Genomic DNA, 20273 nt, shown 5'->3' with positions numbered 1-20273 from the left:
ATTACAAAAGTGCAAATATATTGTGATCAGAGATATATGTAAAAATTATAGATTAATTAACTTTAACAAAAATGAAAATACATCTCAGTATTTGCTTTAAAATAAAAATAGAAAACTAAATTTAAAAAAACTAAAAATAAATTAAAACACTAGTAAAATATTTTTTTTTGTGATTTACATGCGGGTGTGCCCTTCTTCATATGAATTCTGCCGGTGCCCATGGGCCAGATTCAGAATTTTTATGCAGACAAAGAAAAAAAACATCAACCCCCTTTTTTTTTTCCCTCAAATTATTAATAACTTGTCACATGACACACTTTCTTTAAAATTTCATGAGAAGTAATTTAAAACAATAACTTCTGTATAACAATGGGAAGACATTTTTTGAGTAATAAAATAATTTTGTGACAATATACACACACACGTACACACATCACAACACACAACAGTGGCGCGACTAAAAATTTTTTTTAAGGGAGGAGGTGTGGGAGCACTCTACAGGGGAAAAAATCTCTTTAATTTGATTGGTCTGATTTGCTCATCAAATCTCTCAATTTTGAAACCTGTAAGTTTTGAAAACGCAATTTTAAGTGATCTTTGGAGTTGTTAAAGGAAAGAGCGTTACAGAAGACTCCGCAGAAATTTGTAGAACTTGAAGTTTTGAAGCAGTGTTACAGGCCATATTTATTGACGTTAGGGTAAGGGATGAAGCTCCATGACCCCCCCCCCCTTTTTTTTTTTGAAAAATAAATAACAATCAATTCTTCCTCCCGCTCCAATTTTTTGAAATTGCAGTTCCAAGCACGCAATTGTTGACAAACTTAGGAGATTTTTACGGGTAGAGGTGCTGAAGCTCTCCCATGGAATTTTTTTTCAAAATGGAAGTCCTAAAATAGACCCGAAGAAAAAAAGATCGTATAATCCGCGGATAGTACAATGCAAAAGAATGAAGTTTTGATTTAACATACAATTTTAGCAACTAAATTAAAAACGTGAAGTAGTAACTTTTAAGGTATATTCAAAACTAATATAAAAAATTATCCAAAAAATAATGATTTCTTCTCTAAATTGTCATTATAGTATGCTAATTACTTAAAGACAAAGAGTCATTAAAGGAGCAAACGGTCTAATATTGTGCAAGGCTTCTTCCTTTACTGTATGCTGTTTATTTTACCTAGCTTCAATCACAAAAAAAGCACATTTAAGCTATGTAAAATGAACAACATACAGGTAGGCGAATTTTGCAGTAAATATTGAGGTTCAATGCATTGGTGTTGAGGAAAAAAAACACAGATAATCCGCAGCAGTGTATAATCTGTACCTCATTAATTGTACACTTTTTTAACAGATAATACGCAGATTATACGCATGAAAATACGGTACAATTCATTTTATTTTTGTATCAAACATGTAGTACGCACAGTGGCGTAGCGTGGGGGGGGGGGCAAAGGGGTCACTCGCCCCGGGCAGCACTTTGCTAGGGGCGGCAAATTCTGTAACACTACATTAAAATCAAAAAAGTTTTTTTTTTTTTTTAAGCCGGCACTTTGCTAGGAATGGTGAATTGTGTCTCTCTAAATCAACATCAGAACCGTTTTTTTTTTTGTACTCTTCAGTTCTAAATTGTCTCAGGAAATTTTTCTTGTTGAGCCACGAGAAGGAAATTCTAAATACAAACATGTATGCGGATTATTTATCACTGGGAATGACATAGTTAGACGAGAAGGGAGAGTTCAACCTCGTTGAAGAAGATTATAACTATCACAAACATCGACAAGCAGGCCGGAGCGGACTAGGACACCCAACAGGGCACCAACCTTGACTACAAAAGGGCGCAAAAAACTACTCGAAGGCACACAGATTCAACTCATTTTGAAAAATGATCAATCTTCGTTACTAAGTATCTGATACTTTGACATGGCGGCAGGGGTTCCAAGGGCGGATCCAGGCTCCGGTTAAGGGAGGGGGGGGGATCACCAAAGGTGTACCCACAAACAACGGTATCTTGGTGGGGGGGGGGGGGGTTACGACATGCTCGTCAAAAAAAAAATGGGTTTCTTCGGTCTAAATCATAGTTTTACCATATTTCGTTATGTATGAAGAATCTGAAAACGTTGGTATTGAAATCTTGTGCTTGTTTCTTACTTACCAACAAATCGTTGTTGCATTATTAGCATCTATAAAACAAAAAATACAGTATGCTTCTAAGAAAACTATGTGTCAAATTCATTACCAAACTGTTATCTCATAAGCAGCATTGAAATTCCATTGCTTCATATCTATTTAGGTTATGTAGATACTTTTAAAAAAAACAAAAAAAAAAAAAAAAAACTAGGCATTAATAACATTAATTGCGAGTATTTATTTGTCCAGTGTATTTTTAACTAAGTTGCAAAATTATCATAACATCTGGAGTTTCTTGTTATTTGACATAAACACCAGCAATTACTGAAACAAGAAAACAGGCTCTGTCTAAAAAAACTAAGCAAAGCTGACAGAAAGTTGGGAAAGTTTCCATCAACGAGGAAGTAAGCCCAGTTCTATTGCTTTGAAATTAATGTGACATAATTTGTATCCTTTTATGCATAAATTTTGTACAACCACATCAGCACTGTCATTCGCATTCATGCTTCACTATTTCCTCTACCTAAAATCTTTTACTCCAAAACAAGAAATAATGTTGACATTAAAAGTTTATCTGTCTGAACTGCAAACATGACAGCGACATTACTTGATTTATTTCAAGACAACTTTATATAAAAAAACTCAGGCGGAAAGGAAAAACTAAACCTTTGACTAATTTTCATTTATTTTATGTGTGTTTATGTGTCCAAGACACAAAATAATTTTATACCAACAACAACATGCAATCATCACATTAATTGCATACTTTGTTTCTTAGTTATTTAAACTCTTTCATTACCTTATAGCATTTGGCATGTCAAATAAAATAGTTCGGCTTCTCAGTGCAAATCATTCATTCAGGCCTTTCCTTTTAATTAATTTGTTTTTTTTTTTTTTAAGCCTTTGTCTTGTATAAACTTAAAACATTGAGCACAGCCAAAATGCATGTGAGGATTTTGAAATTGTTTTTCTTTCATTGTTTATAATACTGGAATGTTGTAGTAAAAAAGACCTAAAATTTTGAAATGATTTCCAATTGGACTTGAGCTTCTCTCTAATAGAAGGTTTATTATGGCTTATATTAAGTTTACAAATGTCAAGGGTTTCAAATTCTTTTCTATTTTAGTACAAAAGTTGCATCTACCCATGGCGATCATAAAGTTTATGTATCTGACATCCAAACAGGAAAAATCTTGCATGCATTAGAGGGTCATCCACGAACTCCTTGGTGTGTTGCTTTTCATCCAAGATCTAATGACATTCTAGCTTCTGGCTGCTTGGGTGGAGAAGTCCGCATTTGGCATTTACATGTAAGATTTATATTATATAAATTTAATAAATCAGTTTAAAAGAAGCTTGGATACTCTTTGCTTCATACAGTTAAATGCTCTGCCTTTTTATATATATTTTTTTAATTTTATTTATTTATTTTTTTATAGGGTGGAAGTGAAAAGTGGAAAGTTGGAAATGGAGAAGTTATAGCATCTTTGACATTTCACCCTTTTCTTCAGTTAGTAATAATTGCTTCAGGTACTTCTATATATTTTTGGGATTGGAAAGATCCTAGACCTCATGCATGGTGTACTACTAATACTCATTTTGAGAGGGTTAGGTAACATGTTTTAATTATATATTAATATTCTTAACTTCTTAAAATCTAAGTCAGTTTTTTGCTTATTTGGACATTATTTTATTTATGCATATATTTTTAAATTAGGTTTGTGAAATTTGATAGTATTGGTCAGTATTTAATTACTGGAATATCTAATGACGTCCCAGCCGATAAGAAAACTGCAAGTACTAGTTCAACTGAAACCAGAGAAGAGAGAATTGCAGCAGAAGAGCGGGCAACAAGACCCATTAGAATCGGATTTTTATCTCATTTATTTTCTTCTGAAAATGTAAGTATTTGATAAATCTGCTTTTTTCTGCTGCTTTATTTTTCTTAAAAATATAATTCATTAAAAAAACATGCAATATTCTTTATTTATCTCATCACAATCATTTGGCACCCTGAGTGTGTTATTCAGTATTGCTCTCTATAAATGCATATAATTGAGTGTTAAGTTAACAAATGACATTTGCATACACTTTAGCCACCTTGCAGTTTTTGGTGAAATATCTTCAGAGCTGCCAACTGCTACGAAAATCGTAGTTTCTACGAACAAAAGTTTTGAATTACGAACCTTTTCATATGTAAGCTCACAAATTTTGCATTGAAAAAGGGGTTTCTTGTAACCTCAAAACATGTGAATGTAGTAATCTGCAATTTTACATTGTTATTTCTCATTTTTACTAATTTACATTTTCAAAAGTTTGTAGCTCTAGATAACTTGTCCATTTAAAGTCAACTCTAGAACTGACCAACTACAGGATGGTTAAAGTAAACAGCAGGATGTACATAATATTTGTAATTTCAATATTCTAACCACATGTATATCATTGGGGTAAGATGTTTTTTAGAATACAAAATGTCTTTTTGTCATATAACAGTTTATGCTCTTGAAAATGTTTAAGTAAGTTTTCTTATTACTTTTATAATTAATTTATTAATTTCTTAACTGTGTTGGGGGGGGGGGGCATTGATACGCCATTTTTGGCAGATGCACTAATTGTCCCTGCTGTATATAAGTGTCCCTCGTATAACACAGTCAATTCGTACTATCGACGTCATGTACTATCGAAACCAAGTTTTACAAGACTTTTTATAAATTATTTTTTACTTATATTGAAAACTAATAAATCATGTAGATATCATAAATCAGGTTAATATGTCTCGTGTTGCATTGAAACTTGATTTGTGTTATACTGAAACAGTGTCATACGATATGATAAAATAATGTAAAGCAAGCTGCATGTACCATGTTTTATCAAAACCAAGTCTTAAGTTACAGATTTTATAATCAGAGTTGGGTTTTGGACTGTTCAAAACTGGTTTGGGACAGGACAGGTGGTTTTTACTGTGCAAAACTGTGTGCAAGTGTCCAAATGAATGTAAAGCTAAAGGGATGCAATCTGATCAATTAGTATTAGCTGCAATATTCGTAATGCATAAAAACAAATATTAATAAGTTTTGATTAATGAGTATTTGATATTTTTCTCCAAAATGTTCATTTAAAAAATATTTTACTTAAAACAATTGCCAATAACTTTATTGCGTGAAAACTTCCTTATGTAACAGTTGGTAGAACTATGAAAGGAAATTCACCGCACTTCTAAGACAGTTAATTTTAGTTCCATTTATAACTCAAAGGAATGTTAATAAAAGTAATATTTAGGTGCCAAAAAGAAAAGCTTAATTTTTTTAATGTTGTTGTATGCCAGCTAGGCTAGCAATTTGAGGTGTGCTGCTTCACTTTCCCAACTGTACCGTAATGTGGTGTGAAGTCTGACTTCCACAGTACACACATGCCATAAGGACCAGTTTATAGGGTAGACAACCATTCACAGCTTAACAACACATTCACACAAAGAAAGGACAAGTTTAGGAGTGAGAAAGTACGTCGATGTCCAAGCCAGGATTCAAACCCGGACCTTCCTGTCGCAGTCAGACTTCTCTGACCACTAGACGAAGCAGGCAGCAATTTTTTTAATGATATCTGCATATAAGTTTTACGTGATGTTTTAACAAAAATTCTTTTTTAAATCATAAGAAAAGAACAATAAATTGATGATTAAATCTATGCACCTTTTTTAAAAACTTATATTTTAGGCAATAATTTTTTAAAAACTCTATTTTAAAAAATATATATTATAACTAAATATATATTTTTTCCCTTCAGTTCAAAAGTTGTCATTTATTGCACTTAAGTTGATGATTGCACTACATTTTGAACACTTTCATTTGCACACATGTATAAATGTCAAAAAATTTGGTTACTTTTATTAAAAAAAAAAAGACTCATGCCTACAAATTAAAATTTTTAATGAAGAATTCAAGTTCTAAGTAACTAGATTAGAATCAGTTGTGCAAATAAGTTACACATACATTTACACTTGAATGATCACATTCAGTGGTGCACACAAGAATTTTGCAAGGAGAGGGTCCGAGATCGAAAGCCTCATTCTCATATCATACCCCAATTCACTGTCAAGCATATTGACTTTATTTAATCGATTCCCGAGAAGAAAAAACAGTAAAAAATAAACTACTCAATAAATAATTAACATTATTTAATGAAATGTGCTTAAATAAATAACCAGAAAGCAAAATGATTTACGCTTTTACTTTTTTTATAATTGAAAAATGGATTCAAGTTCATAGAATGTAATTTTAATCTGTAATTACAAAACTAAAAATATGGTTATTACATTGTATTCATTTATAACCCCCATTCTGCTTCTTAGAGACCATTCATTACAGGAAAAGTTCACAATTTTTTTTAATCTTTTAACATGAGGATTTTATTTTTTCACTTATCATTGGAACTGAAAATAGTGTTTCCTTTGTTTGAAACTCCATATTGTTTACCTCTATTTTCACCGCTTGTTTAAAAAGATTGGGCGGGCCAACAAGTGTCCCTTCTCCCACTGTACACGCCCCTGTCCTCCTCCCCCTAAAACTCTTATAAAACTTACACTGCACTGATTTCGAGCCAGGGACTCGCCAAGGTCTGGGCCCCTAGTTTCTGATTAGGCTAGTATCTGTTTACCAAGATGTGCCAAATTCAGCTCCTTGATACATCCTGAGTAAAAAATGCAAAAATCATGAGTCTCACGTTTTTGTAGAATATTTTTTCAAGATGAATTTTTGTGACATATGTTCCATGTCTTGCCATTTATTTAATACCAAATTCAGCATTTTGGAAGTTCTTTTTTTAATACTTGTTTTTATCTTACTTCTACTGCATACTGTTAATATCTTAAACATGAGAAAAAAATAACACTTACTTTACTCTCTTTCATTTTCTGCACTGCTTGTGATTGAAAAAAAAAATTGTTTGCTTTGAGAAATATTTTTTTGCATTTATTTGCAACTTAAACCCATGGTGCAGATTGTGCCATTGGAATTTTTCAGAAAGTTTTTTGAAGGGGTATTTCTTTTTTTTAAATTTAACATCTTAATTATTTTACTTTGTTTTTCATTCTGGAAGGATACTCTAACTCTTGAGGAATGGGCCATCGCTTTGGGGGGGGGGGGGATCCTGTAATTTGAATTCTAAAATCAAAAATTGTAGTGAAGTTTATGGGCAAATTTCATTTATTTTTAACTTTTCGAAAAATGTAAAAATGCCACACAAGTACAATGATATAGAAATGTCAGAAGGCTCATTCTAAAATGATCTAAGTGAACTCTGGAAAACAATTTAGTTGTAACTGGAGTTATTTAACTGTTTAGACTGCTGGAATGATATCAAAAACTAAATCCCTGTGAAGCCTCCCAAAAGGTCTTAATTGATTGAGTTTCCTTTGTCCTTAATTAATTTACTCCAATTTTTCCAATCTTTTGCCATCCTCGTAAGGGGGGATAGATCGAAATCGCCAATAGTGAGACAGGAAATGCTGCAATTCTTCACCCTCTACGTCGGTGGGAGTTCTTGTTCGCTAACACCAAACTACTTCTCTTTTACGCAGACTGTTATGTGAATTATGCTAATTATGCGGACATATACTTCAGAAACTTTTGAGTACATTATGCAATAATTTTTTTCAAATGTATTAAATCAAGCTGCCCAACAATCCAACGCAATGATAAATTTTGGTGATCCAGAACCTGAAGTGACTCAACAATAGATCAAGTCTTGATGAGAGCAATGAGAAAGTAAAACAACAGTAGAATTTCACTAAAAGAGATTGGATTTCTCATGGCCATTAATAATCTGTCATATCTATTTAACATTCGTTTTACTGTCCCAAAATCCTGGTCGCAAAGAACAAACGAATGTCCTCTCAGAGGAAAGTCATCAGCAACCTTGTGAAATTTCTTTAGTGTTATTTCTAGAAAAAGTCCTGCAATGTTGCTCATATTTTGATTGGCGTATATCTCACTGAAAGCGTACAGTTTTTTCGCAGTTCCTAGAGTGATGTTAGAAATTAGGGAAATTCATTCCGATACTTTTCTACCTTGTCTCTACCCAGGTCGTGATCTTGAATCCCCCCAACCTTCCTAACTGACGAATCGACCAGTACCGTGATAATGCTAAATCAACGGAGTTATTTGTTTTTACTCCGTTATGCTAAAAAATCTAGTTCTTCTATGATCTTTCCGTATATTCACATTGCATAGTACTGTTCCTTCATTTGCGTTTAGTACAAAAAGTCCGGGACTTTTGTGTTCTTTCTGCACTAACAAAAAATGTACCTCTAAATAAAGTGCTTTGTTGAACAAGAATTGACTTCCCTGCTACACTAGTGGATTTCTCTACATAAAAATATAGTTAAACCACAGCTAACTCGATTTTGAAAAAAATGTGACTTATGCCCTTTCTGAAATAATCGATTCAAATATGGGTAAGCTATTCTCATTTTTGATGGGTATGAAAAAGGAGAAAGCACCAAAGAAATATCATCTGCATCCTATTTCAATAGCCAAGCTTTCTGCTAATAGCTACTTGAAATATATAAGTAAAGCATTTTCTTAAGCAAAACAATTTCCCGTTCGGTCACTCCTCTGGTCAATACTAGTTCTATATTAGCTACCAGTTTGTTTGGCATTCTTGGCTTCCTTAAGAGGTTTTCCACCTCCAGCTCAGTCACTTCCTATGCCGGGCTGATGAGTACTAATACGCACGAAACTGCAATCCTCGGCTGGAATGACTGAGCTGGCGGTGTATTTCATGTATTTCTGCCTTAGCCCTGGCTATAGGGCGGTAACTTACTGAAAATTTCCTGTTATTTTTATTTTGAATAAAATTTCGAATAGTTTTCATTAATTGAAAATTTTTTTTTTTCATAAACATGGAACAGTTTTATAGCTCTTTATCCATAGTTACATTTATCTTCAGGATACTTTAGTTGCATTTGTCTTCCTTTTTTAGAACATTATTTTCCTTTTTTTTTTCCTATTTTTTTAAAGCCTAATTTTCATAATTTTTCCTATTTTTTCTCCTATTTTTCCTACTATTTTTTTTCAAAAACTGTCTGCGGAGCCTGCTTATGGGAGAAGGGGCTAGAAGGGAGCATTGCTAGTTCATCAGAGTGGACAAAATCTATTTTTAGTGCCTTTGAATAGCTCAAGAATTGGTTTCAGTGAAGTTGCATTCTGCTTTTTCATCACCCTACCATACATCTCGGTCAAAATTTCGAAATAGAGAGTTATCTCACGCTCGAGAAACATGTAGAAGTCATGAACTTAAACGAGAAAGGAAATAAAAGGAAATTAGCTGTTAAAAAAAATGTTTTTGCCTTTCAGGCACTCAGATTTTGACGAGGAAAATGAAAGTAATGAAAATGCTGAGTTCAGGGATACTATAGGACCAAAGCTGTCAGCACAACAAATTCTAGCAGAAATAGATAATCTTATCTTGTACTAATAACAAGAACAGATTAGTAATTTAGTTTTGCAGCTGAAAACTAAACTAGAAACTGAAGTTGTTTTAGGAAAAACAAAGCTGAAGCAGGCGAATCTCTTCATATATTTTAAAGCTATTAGTTTTTAAATAGAAAAATTTTGTAAAAAGTAGATTTTACATTAAAAATTTAAAAAAAAGTTTCTTTATTTAAATACGTTCTTATCAAAATGTTCATGATTTATGCACTGCAGGAAGAAGGTAAATAACAACTGTGGTGCTATTTGCATGTTGGAAAATGACCTCTAATAACAACCATCCTCCATTAATGACCACTTCTTTCAGGAGCGGAGAATGGTCGCTTGAGAGAAGTTTCACTGTACAAATTTTTATCAAAATTTGATTTTAAAAGCAATTTAAACATTGGATAACTTGAAATACAAATGTGACGACCAGCAACAGGCTCTGGGCCCAGCTAGGCTGGTCCTAGTCAATTAATTAGTCCCCAATGAAGATCAATGGCCCTCTTAAAGCTATCCACTCCCTTGCTCATTACCGCCTCTTCCGGTAAGCTATTCCAAGTGCCCACGACCCTGCTAAAGTAGTAGTTTTTCCTGATTTCCAAGTTAGCCTGAGATTTAAATAGCTTAAAACAATGACCCCTTGTCCTGCTTTCCCCGCAAAAATTTAATCCATTTACATCTTTCATTTTGATAAATTTAAATAACTGAATCATGTCCCCTTTGACTCTCCTTTGCTCCAGGCTATACATGTTAAGCCTATTAAGTCTGGTATCATAATCTAAATCTGAGAGCCCCCTTACTAATTTAGCTACCCTTCTTTGAACCCTTTCCAATACAAAAATGTCTTTCTTCAGATAAGGCGACCAAAACTGAACAGCATACTCCAAATGAGGTCTTACTAAACTCCTATATAAAGGCAGAAGAACTTTCTTAGATTTGTTTGAAATAGATCTATTGATGAACCCTAGCATTTTGTTGGCTTTGTTACTAGCAATACTGACTGTTGACTAAACTTGAAGTCCTGATTTATAAAGATACCTAGATCCATAACATTTTCTGCCTGATTTATGACTGAACCCTGTAAGCGATATCTCATACGCTTATTTCCATGACCTAAGTGTAGCACTTGACATTTCCCTACATTAACTGCCATACCCCATGCATCTGCGCACTTAGTAATATGATCTAAATCCTCTTGCAGCTGTTTTACTTGTTCTTCATTTTCGACAATCCCCATAACTTTTACATCGTCAGCAAAACAATTCATGCTTCCAGAAATATTTTCATTGATGTCATTCATAAATATAATAAACAAGAGAGGCCCTAAAACTGATCCCTGAGAACCCCACTTAAAACATCACTCCAATTAGAATGATTTCCTCTCACAACTACTCTTTGCTTCCTACCAGTAAGCCAATTCCTAACCCAAAGTAAAGTTTTTCCTCCTATTCCAATGTCAGCTAACTTGCTGAGAAGAGCAACATGCGGTACCTTGTCAAAAGCTTTTTGAAAATCAATACAAACAACATCCACACATTTTTTGTTATCTAAAGCTGAGGTAACCTTGTCGTAGAAATGCAATAAATTAGTAGTACAGGATTTACCTTTCCTGAAACCATACTGCAAACTAGTCAACAGACTATTAATCTCTAAGAACTTCATGATCTTCATTTTGATCAACGTTTCGAAAATCTTACAAATCAATACAAAATCCTCAAGCTGTATAATAGCTTGTGTCTTGTTAGTGTCAACTGTTGAGATACAGTTATCATTAAACACACTGGAAAAAAAGTTAATTAGAACATTTGCAATATCCCTATCGTTTTGGATTAAATTTCCATACTCATCAACCAAAGGCCCAATTTGACTGTTTCGAGCTTTCCCAGAATTAGCGTAAGCAAAAAACCTCTTAGGGTTCCCATCAATGTCATCTGCCAGCCTTTGCTCCAATTCCCTTTTCTGAATCCGTACCAAATACTTAAAATTTCGCCTTGCCTTACCATACTGGAGCCTCTCCTCACTCTGACCAGTTTCTTTAAACTTACGAAAAGTGGCTTGCTTATAATTAAGAGCTTCTTTAATCTCCCTGGAGAACCACATGGGCCAAATTTTGGTACTAACACCTTTTCTCCTAAATGGAACATAGTCCCCAACCGTTTTAGCAAGTTTATCCTTAAATTCCGTCCACTGCTGATCTACGTCGGTATTTTCCAATCCTGACGAAAAAACCTCTTTCAAGCTCTGCCTAAGTGCAGCAAAATCAGTGTTTCTGAAATTGAGCACAAACCTAAAATTATCATCTTTGCACACTTCAAATTTAACCCGGAATCTAATGCTGTTATGATCACTATCTCCAATATGCTCCCATACACACAACCCCTGAACAAAACTACCTATGTCACAAAAAACTAGATCCAAAATCGCCTCCTCTCGAGTTCCCTGAGTTACAACTTGATCTAAGAAACAGTCACCAATTACTTTTAAAAATTCCTCTTCTTTGCCATTACCAGGATAAAAATTATTCCAATCAATACCCGGAAAATTGAAATCCTCCATAATGATAACGGATCCCTTATTGGACATGTCACTAATAATACTGTACATCTGTTTATCTTGTCCCTGGTTTGATTTAGGTGGCCTATAAATGTTTCCAAAGCGTAGCTTTTTGCCCTTACTGCTCATCAACTCCAGCCAAACCATATCAATATCAGTAGGCTTATCATTTATGACCAATTCATTGCAAATAAAATTGTCTCTAACATAAAATAAAACCCCACCACCTCTTTTACCTACTCTATCCTGTCTGAACAAATTATACCCAGCAATATGTAATAACTCTGCATCAGATTCGGTAGCCCATGTCTCTGCAATTCCAATAACATTCAACTTCTCATTCATAACTATGCTTTTCAATTCATCCATCTTGTTCCTAATACTGCGAGCATTGGTATAGAAAACTAAGCATGCCTAAGTTGCTTTTATTTAACACCCTGAAATTTCCTAAATTACAATTGTTAACATTACTACTCTTGTTCGTCACTTTATTTCCATTTCTAGCAATACCCAAAAAAATTTCATTCTGTCGATACCTGATGCTTGAACCATGCCCCCCATTCCAACTAAGTTTTTTGACTCCGAAGCCCTTAAAATTAATCCACTAACCATTTTGACCCCTGTAGAGCTCAGATGCAGGCCATCCCTAGCAATCCAATCCCGTTTACAATGACTCCATACATCAATGAACCTGATACTGTGCTTTTCGCAAATTGACTTCAGTAGCAAGTTCATACACCTCGCACGTTGATTTAGCCAGCTCCTATGCACTCCATACCTGGGAAGCAAACCAACCACTTGGACATTCATCGAAAAGCTGGTAGCTTCGTCCAACAGGAATTCTCAGTCCCTAGAAAACTCCTCATTTTTATTGTGGCCTACATCATTTGTTCCCACCCACAAAGTAACCATGTCCTCCTTATTCAATACTCCCTTCTTTTCAGCAACCATATTAACGTCTTTTACCCGAGCCCCTGGTAAACAACACCTAGCCACCTTACGCTTTACTCTCCCAACTGTGTTACCCACCTCCCTTACCATAGAGTCCCCCAAAATTACACCCTTAGTTTCCCAATCTAACTCCTCATTTGAAACTTCCCCCTGAATCTCTGGAACATTTATACCCTCTACAACTGGCCTACACCCTAATGCTAACTGGGCTTCCAAAACTAGCATCTCAAGTCTTAAGTCTGAGAGTTCAGCACATTTAGTACAAATATAATCCTCCTCAAAAACACTCATTTTCCCCCTTATACAGGCAGAACATATGACATAAATCACAAGAGATCCACCTGTCCCCCTTCCCACTCTTTACCTCTTTCATAATGCATATAACACCCATTTCTACTCAGTGAATATGTTCCAAAAGGCAAAACAGAAAGATAAAAATGCAAAAAAAACACAGAATAAATACTAAAAATAGCAGTAAATAAACAGAGTTGCTACACCCAATAAAGCACACAAGATCAAAAACCAGGAGATCACCACATGTTAGGCTTAGCTCCAAAAAATGCAAAAACACTTCAAGAATACAATTACAGCAAAAATGAGCCCCCAAAACACAATAAAACTAAATTACATGATAAAGTGAAGTAAAAAAATCTAAAACTAGACAGTAATAATAAAAAATTATAGTAAGAAAACACTTATCAAATTAGCAGCAATAACACTCCCTGCATCACAGGCGCCCTCTAGTGGCCAATGTATTTTTGTTTTAGCCCTGGCTAATGGGCGGTAATTTACTGAATATTGGATAACTTCTCTGTGCTTTAGGTTTTACTGAACAAAAGCCACTTGAAATGCATTTGTTAATTTGTTAATGGATTTTATGTAGTTATTAAAAACTCCAAAGTTAATACAAAATGTTGAACTTCTTGAAAGAATTTTTTTTTTTTTTTTCATTTTTTATAAGAAGTTGCATTACTATTAAGAAATGAAACTGAGCATTTATTTAGTCATTTCAACAAACAATATGCTTTGCTATTTTCAAAGAGTGGTCATGACTTATGGAAACAACTGAAGAATTTATCCTTATGGCAAAGTTGTTGTGAATATAATTAATGTCAGAAAGTGCCGATTTCCTGATTTTTTTTTTTTTTCTAGTAACAGTTTTCCTTGATTGCATTTTCTTTTTTTCCCCCTGCTTTTCTTCTTGCAGAAGAGGAATCACGAGAAATTCTCCTGTTTCTTTGTACCTCAACATCGTACGGATTTCCCATTGGTAAGAGAAGTTGATGATTCTACTAAATTGCCTGTGTGAACGCAACAAAAAACAGCAATCAACTTTGAAAAGTTGATTCAACTTACCGCCTCATCTGAAAGAGGTGTAAAAGTTTAACAGCTACCTTTTGTAGGTCATATCTTATCCTCACAGTGGTTAAATAAAACTGAATTAAAGGATATATTTGTACCTCTCAATGAGATGAGAAACACAATGCGTGAACTACAGATTGTGCGTGTGTTTGTTATTACACTAAAAATGAGTTATACAGGTACAAAAGACCATGTGGCAATAATTATTTTAGGTCTGTAACCATACTGAGTGAGTTCAGGAATTCAATATTTAGTAGAAAGGAGAACTTTTCATAGACTTCATTGTAGTGAAAAGGCTACGCTGATCTAGTATTTGGATTTAGTATTTGGGATAAAAAATACAAATAGGTACTTAACATGCTGTTGTTTAAAATAAGGTTTAAAGTGTACTAAAATTATTTGTTCTGAATGTTATCTTTATACTTTTTGTATATTAGATGTTTATTTAATGTTTACTTTCAGTCTCAAGCAATGTCAAGCTCTCTTAGAAATAGTGTAGCTGGTTTTATTCTTAATCGGCATCGACGTATTTGTAATGGAAGTGAAGCTCCTACTGATATTTCACCAGATCCTGCTGAAGATAGTGTTCAAAATGACATTAATACAACTGGAGAAAATTGGGTTACTTTCTTAAGACTGAGATCCATGTGCTTTGCTTTGGAAAAGCGGCTTCTTTTTCATCGTCAACTGCAATTATGTATAGAATGTGATTCAGGATTTCAATTTAGTTCAAGTAGTGAATCAAGCTCTTCTGATTTTGAAAATTTTTTCCGCTTTATGTCTGGGTAAGTTTCTTTTATTCCTAATGTGTGGTTGTTGTGTATGCTATCTAGATCTGGAATAATAACAGGATAGTAATAATAACAGGAGTGATTGTGTTCTGGCGATACACTTGTGCTCCAGTATTTTCTAGTTTTTCTGTAATGTTAGTGTGCATTTATGTGTGCAAATAGGCCCCCCAAAAAATTGACTATCCCCAAATCTATTTTGATGAGTTTTTGTATAGCGTCATTTCTCTTTTGCATGAACTGATCTGATGAATTTATGGGTTTCCCACAGAGTATCCCCCCAATGGCTGAAGGTTGTTAACCCAAAGGAACAATTTTTTTTTCTTTTTGAGAATCAACGCTGGAAGTCATTTCATATTGTTAAAGAAAACATAAAATATATATAAATAAATAAATAAATATATATATATATATATATATATATACAAAAATAATTGAAAATTTGAGATTGATATGTATATACAAAAATCTTTCACTTATATTTTGCAGTGAAAAGAAGATATATTAGGTTATACAAGTTGCTAAGTTTTTTTAAAAATGTACTCGTCTTCCGTATCTGGTGACATATGTTGCAGGTTTGTTTGTAGATGTTTTATTGATAGTTTTTAGTTTTGTAGTTGCTAGAGGTGGAGAATGGACAGTTTCCGGAATTACATGAGCCGGTTTAACTCGGTCAAGAGAAACTGTCGTGCGTCGACCATTGATGTCTATTGTAATTGTTTTCTCCATTTTGCTCAACTATTTATGAGGACCAGTATATGGTTGATATAAAGGTGGTTTCACATGATCAACTCTTAGAAAAATATGCAAAGATGATTTTAGCAACGGATGGATGTAATACTGATCGGTGCAATGTGCAGATGTCGCAACAGGATTCAGCTGTCTCATTCTGTCATGAAGATCAGTTACGAAATCCGAGTCACATGCAGGAGTGTCTGTAGGGTCGATTATGTCACAAGGAAGACGTAAGGTTGAGCCGTAAACCAGTTCTGCACAAAAAGATTGCAAATCTTCTTTAATGGCTGTTCGGATACCCAGAAGAATTACGGGTATTAGTTCTGACCATCTGTCGGTATTTTCATGAGCTTTTAAAGCAGACTTTATATGCCGGTGGAAGCGTTCGTCAAGTCCATTTGCAATTGGATGATAACTAGTTGTTCGGATCTTTTGAGTGCCCAGTAAGCGATTAAATTCAGTGTACATTGAAGAGCGAAACTGGGGTCCTTGATCAGAAGTTATTATTGATGGACATCCGAAACGAGAGATCCAAGTATTGAATATTTCACGGCATACGTTTGGTGCTTTAATGTCAGATATGGGTACTGCTTCTGGCCATCTGGAAAAGCGGTCAGTCATAGTGAGAATGTATGTTTTACCGTTAGATGGTGGCAAGAGACCCACGATATCCACATGAATGTGCGAGAATCTAGCATCAGGAAGAGAAAATGTACATAGAGGCTTTTTGGTGTGCCTTTGTACTTTTGATTTTTGGCATGATTCACAGCACTGGACCCACTGCTTAATTTGGCACTTCATATTAGGCCATACATATCGCGCACAGATGAGCTTGGTTGAAGCTGCAATTCCTGGATGTGCCATGTTATGCAGATGATCAAATATTCGTTTACGAAAAGAAACAGGAACGAATGGACGTGGAAAACCTGTTGAAGTATCACAGTCCGCAGTTTGGCGTGGTTTGAACTTCAGTTTTAAAGAAGATGTATTGTCTTCGAGAAATTTTTGAGTTTCTGGATCACTTCTCTGTGCATTTGCAAATTCTTTTAAAATTTAAATTTGCAGCTTTGGTAATCGACTCAACTTCGATTCGCGAGAGTGTATCCTATACCACATTTTCTGAACCTTTCACATGCCGAATGTCTGAGGAGTACTGCGAAACGAAATCTAAATGGCGTAATTGTCTTGAGGAACATTTATTTGGTTTTTGTTTAAAAGCATGAGTAAGTGACTTTTGGTCTGTATATATTACAAAAATTCTGCCCTCTAACATGTGTTTGAATTTTCTAATAGCAGAGTAAATTGCGAACAATTCCCTATCATAGGTTGCCCATTTTTGTTGACTTTTGTTTAGTTTCATTAAGAAAAAGGCTATTGGTTCCCACAGTCCAAGCGATAGTTGAGATAAGGTTCCGCCTATAGCAACCTCTGAGACGTCTACATATAAGCTTAATTGAGCTCCTAGAATGGGATGTCTCAAAAGAGTTGCTTTAGCAATCGCGTTTTTCGTGTCAATAAAGGCTTGTTCTGCTTTTTTATTCCATTTAAGTTTTTCTGCCCCTTTGCGAACTTGGAATGAGATTTCTTTTTATTTGTATGTCCTTCTAAAAATTGTACTATAGGAGCAAGTATATGCGCAGCTTTGGGTATAAAAAATCGGTAAAAGTTGAACATACCTAAAAATCTACTCAACTGGGTTAAGGTATCTGGTTTTGGAAGATTTTGGATACAATGTACTTTATCGGGTAGACGTTTTATTCCGTTTTCCAAAAGATTGAATCCTAAGAAGTTTATAGTTGACACCAAATATGCACTTTTGTACATTAATACAGAGATTGTATTCATCTAATTTTGAAAATATGTTTCTCAAATGTTGGTGATGCTCTTCGGGATTTTTAGATGTGATTAGTATATCATCGACGAAGGCGTAAACTCCTGGTAATCCTCGAGTAATTTCGTCTGAGAAACGTTTAAATGTAGCACTTGCGTTACAGAGGCCGAACTGCATCACTGTACTTTCAAATAGGCCAAAAGGAGTACAAATTGCAGTTTTGTGAATATCATCTGGATGAATAGGAATTTGGTAGTACGCTTTTATTAAGTCAATTCAAATAAAAAATTTTGTTCCGTGTAATTCAGCTGTAAAATCAGCGACACAAGGGATGGGATATTTATCTTTTATTGTTTGAGAATTTAGAGATCTAAAATCACCAACTGGCCTCCACTCTAATGTTCCTTTATTGGGAACCATGTGGAGTGGCGAAGCGTAGTTGCTTTTCAAAGGTCTTATATGTCCTAGATGCATCATATTTTGAAATTCTTGCTTAGCAATTTTAAGACGATCTGAAACTAACCTTCGAGATTTTGCTACTAGGGGTAGGACGTTTTGTTATTATGTGGTGAACAGTATTGTGTTATACTGTTAGATGTGGATTAGGTAATTTGGTAATAGCAGGAAATTCTCGCAACATTTTGATATTCTGTATCCCCAGAAAGAGAAATTTGAACCGAAATAGTTTTGAATCTGCAATTCGGCCTGCTGATTGCAATTTTGTTTTCTTATCTCTCCGACACTTATTGGGGAGATCTGGCACCAATTCATAGTAATGGAGGAAATGTGCTCCAAGAATAGGTTAATTAACATCTGCAATCAGGAGAGTTCATAAAAAGTTTTGTCTTAAATTCAGATACAGCAATAAGGTTTTCTGACCATAAACATTAATGTTGGAAGAATTTTCTGTCATAAGGGTTTGTTGTGTAGCATTTCGTTTCTGGTAGATTTTAGCAGGAATTAAACTGATGTCCAACCCAGCAGCTTTGTCTTATTTTTCAATGCTTACTACATTTTGTTAAGAGCAAATGAAGAAAATATTATCCATGCATTTTTATCAATTTAGTTTTTTACCTCAAACTCGCCAGTACATTTTTGGAGCACTAACTAAATTCCAAAAAAAATGACCAAATGAAAAAGTTAAGTATTGTTTTGTCAAGTAATTATTTTTTAACTACATATTACACAGTCCAGTCACATTAATGTGACCATCTGTCAAAAGCCAGAATAACCACCTTTCGCAGAGCGGACTGCTGCAAGACGTGCAGGAAGAGAGTCACTTAGGTCCCTGAAGGTGTTCTCTGGGATGTTGAGCCATGCCGACTCTAATGCCATGGCCAGCTGCGCTAGATTACGTGATGCTTCCACCCTTGGCCCGAAAGCCAATGATAATGCCCTTTTGGACGTCGGATAAATCGCTTCGTTTCTACAGTATGCCAACGATTGAAATTTTTTCTGAAGCCCTCACACACCCTTTATATACGCTCAACTGCACTGTGCTGCCGCCTGCCTTCTGTGATTGGTTATTTAACTCTGACGTGGAAAGTACGTGGTGGTCACATTAATGTGACTGGACTGTGTATATTTAAAGTTAAAGAAGAAAAAATAGTGTTGATTGCATTATTAACTTAACAACATAATGAAAACCTATTTGAAGAAGTTTACTATTTTGTTTCATTAAATTTACATTGCATTTTCTGACTTGTGTGGCATTTACTGAAGGCATTTTTAAATAATCATAATAATATAGTTAAAAGTGTCATATGTAGTAGTCATGTTGTAAATGTGAACATGTTTAAAGCCAGATTTAAGTTTCTGCTGTCTCCTTACAGCCATTTTCAGTATCTCTTTTATCCAGAATTTTCAGTTTACTGGAGGTGAGCTGGTCTCAATCACTTCTGTTAATTTAGATTCTATTGTACATATATTTAAATGTTAAGGGTCTTAGTTCAAAATATACTCCACCCCCCTCTGCAAGTTCCATTAGTTCTATTATAAACTTGAATTTATTTTTACATGAGCTCACAATCACCTCTCTTTATTGTAAAAGTAATAAAAATGCTTATCCATATTTACTAAAATAATTTGTTTATGAAAATTTTATTTTATTAATGAAATATCTTTTCTGCACAGTTACTAGTTCCTTTTTTTTCCTTTTAAAATATCAATTGTTATATATTTTCAAAAAATTTCTTGCAAACTGCTGTAGTTAGACCATTTCCATTTTTGTGTTTTAGTTAAATTTCCTGATTTATTTCAGTTCTGATGATTTAGCTTTTGACACTGCCAATCGGACACAATATGCTTCGCTCATTAGTATGTTGGCACGCATTAGAACGACACTACGGTTTTCATCCCTATCAGTCCAAGGTCCTCCGGTATGGATAATAGTATTTTTAAGTATTTATAATTCCTTCTAATTATGCATCTCTGCTTGTATGATACTTCATATTGTGC

General features: G+C 34.4%; 1 protein-coding gene across 1 annotated transcript in view; it reads left to right on the top strand.

Annotated features, from left to right (window-relative positions):
• Positions 1 to 20273, top strand: part of LOC129218490 (uncharacterized) — a 117918-nt gene that overhangs the window by 24617 nt on the left and 73028 nt on the right. Inside the window, exons 4-8 of the mRNA XM_054852773.1 lie at positions 3251 to 3434; positions 3564 to 3736; positions 3842 to 4025; positions 14925 to 15247; positions 20077 to 20194. Of these exons, the coding sequence (XP_054708748.1) occupies positions 3251 to 3434; positions 3564 to 3736; positions 3842 to 4025; positions 14925 to 15247; positions 20077 to 20194 (982 nt within the window). The remainder of the gene's footprint in view (positions 1 to 3250; positions 3435 to 3563; positions 3737 to 3841; positions 4026 to 14924; positions 15248 to 20076; positions 20195 to 20273) is intronic.

This window comes from Uloborus diversus, chromosome 3 (genome assembly GCF_026930045.1).
Source record: "Uloborus diversus isolate 005 chromosome 3, Udiv.v.3.1, whole genome shotgun sequence".
NCBI classification, from domain to species: Eukaryota; Metazoa; Arthropoda; class Arachnida; order Araneae; family Uloboridae; genus Uloborus; species Uloborus diversus.
Note: the sequence above shows the minus strand (reverse complement) of the source record. Positions and strands in the feature narration are given on the sequence as shown.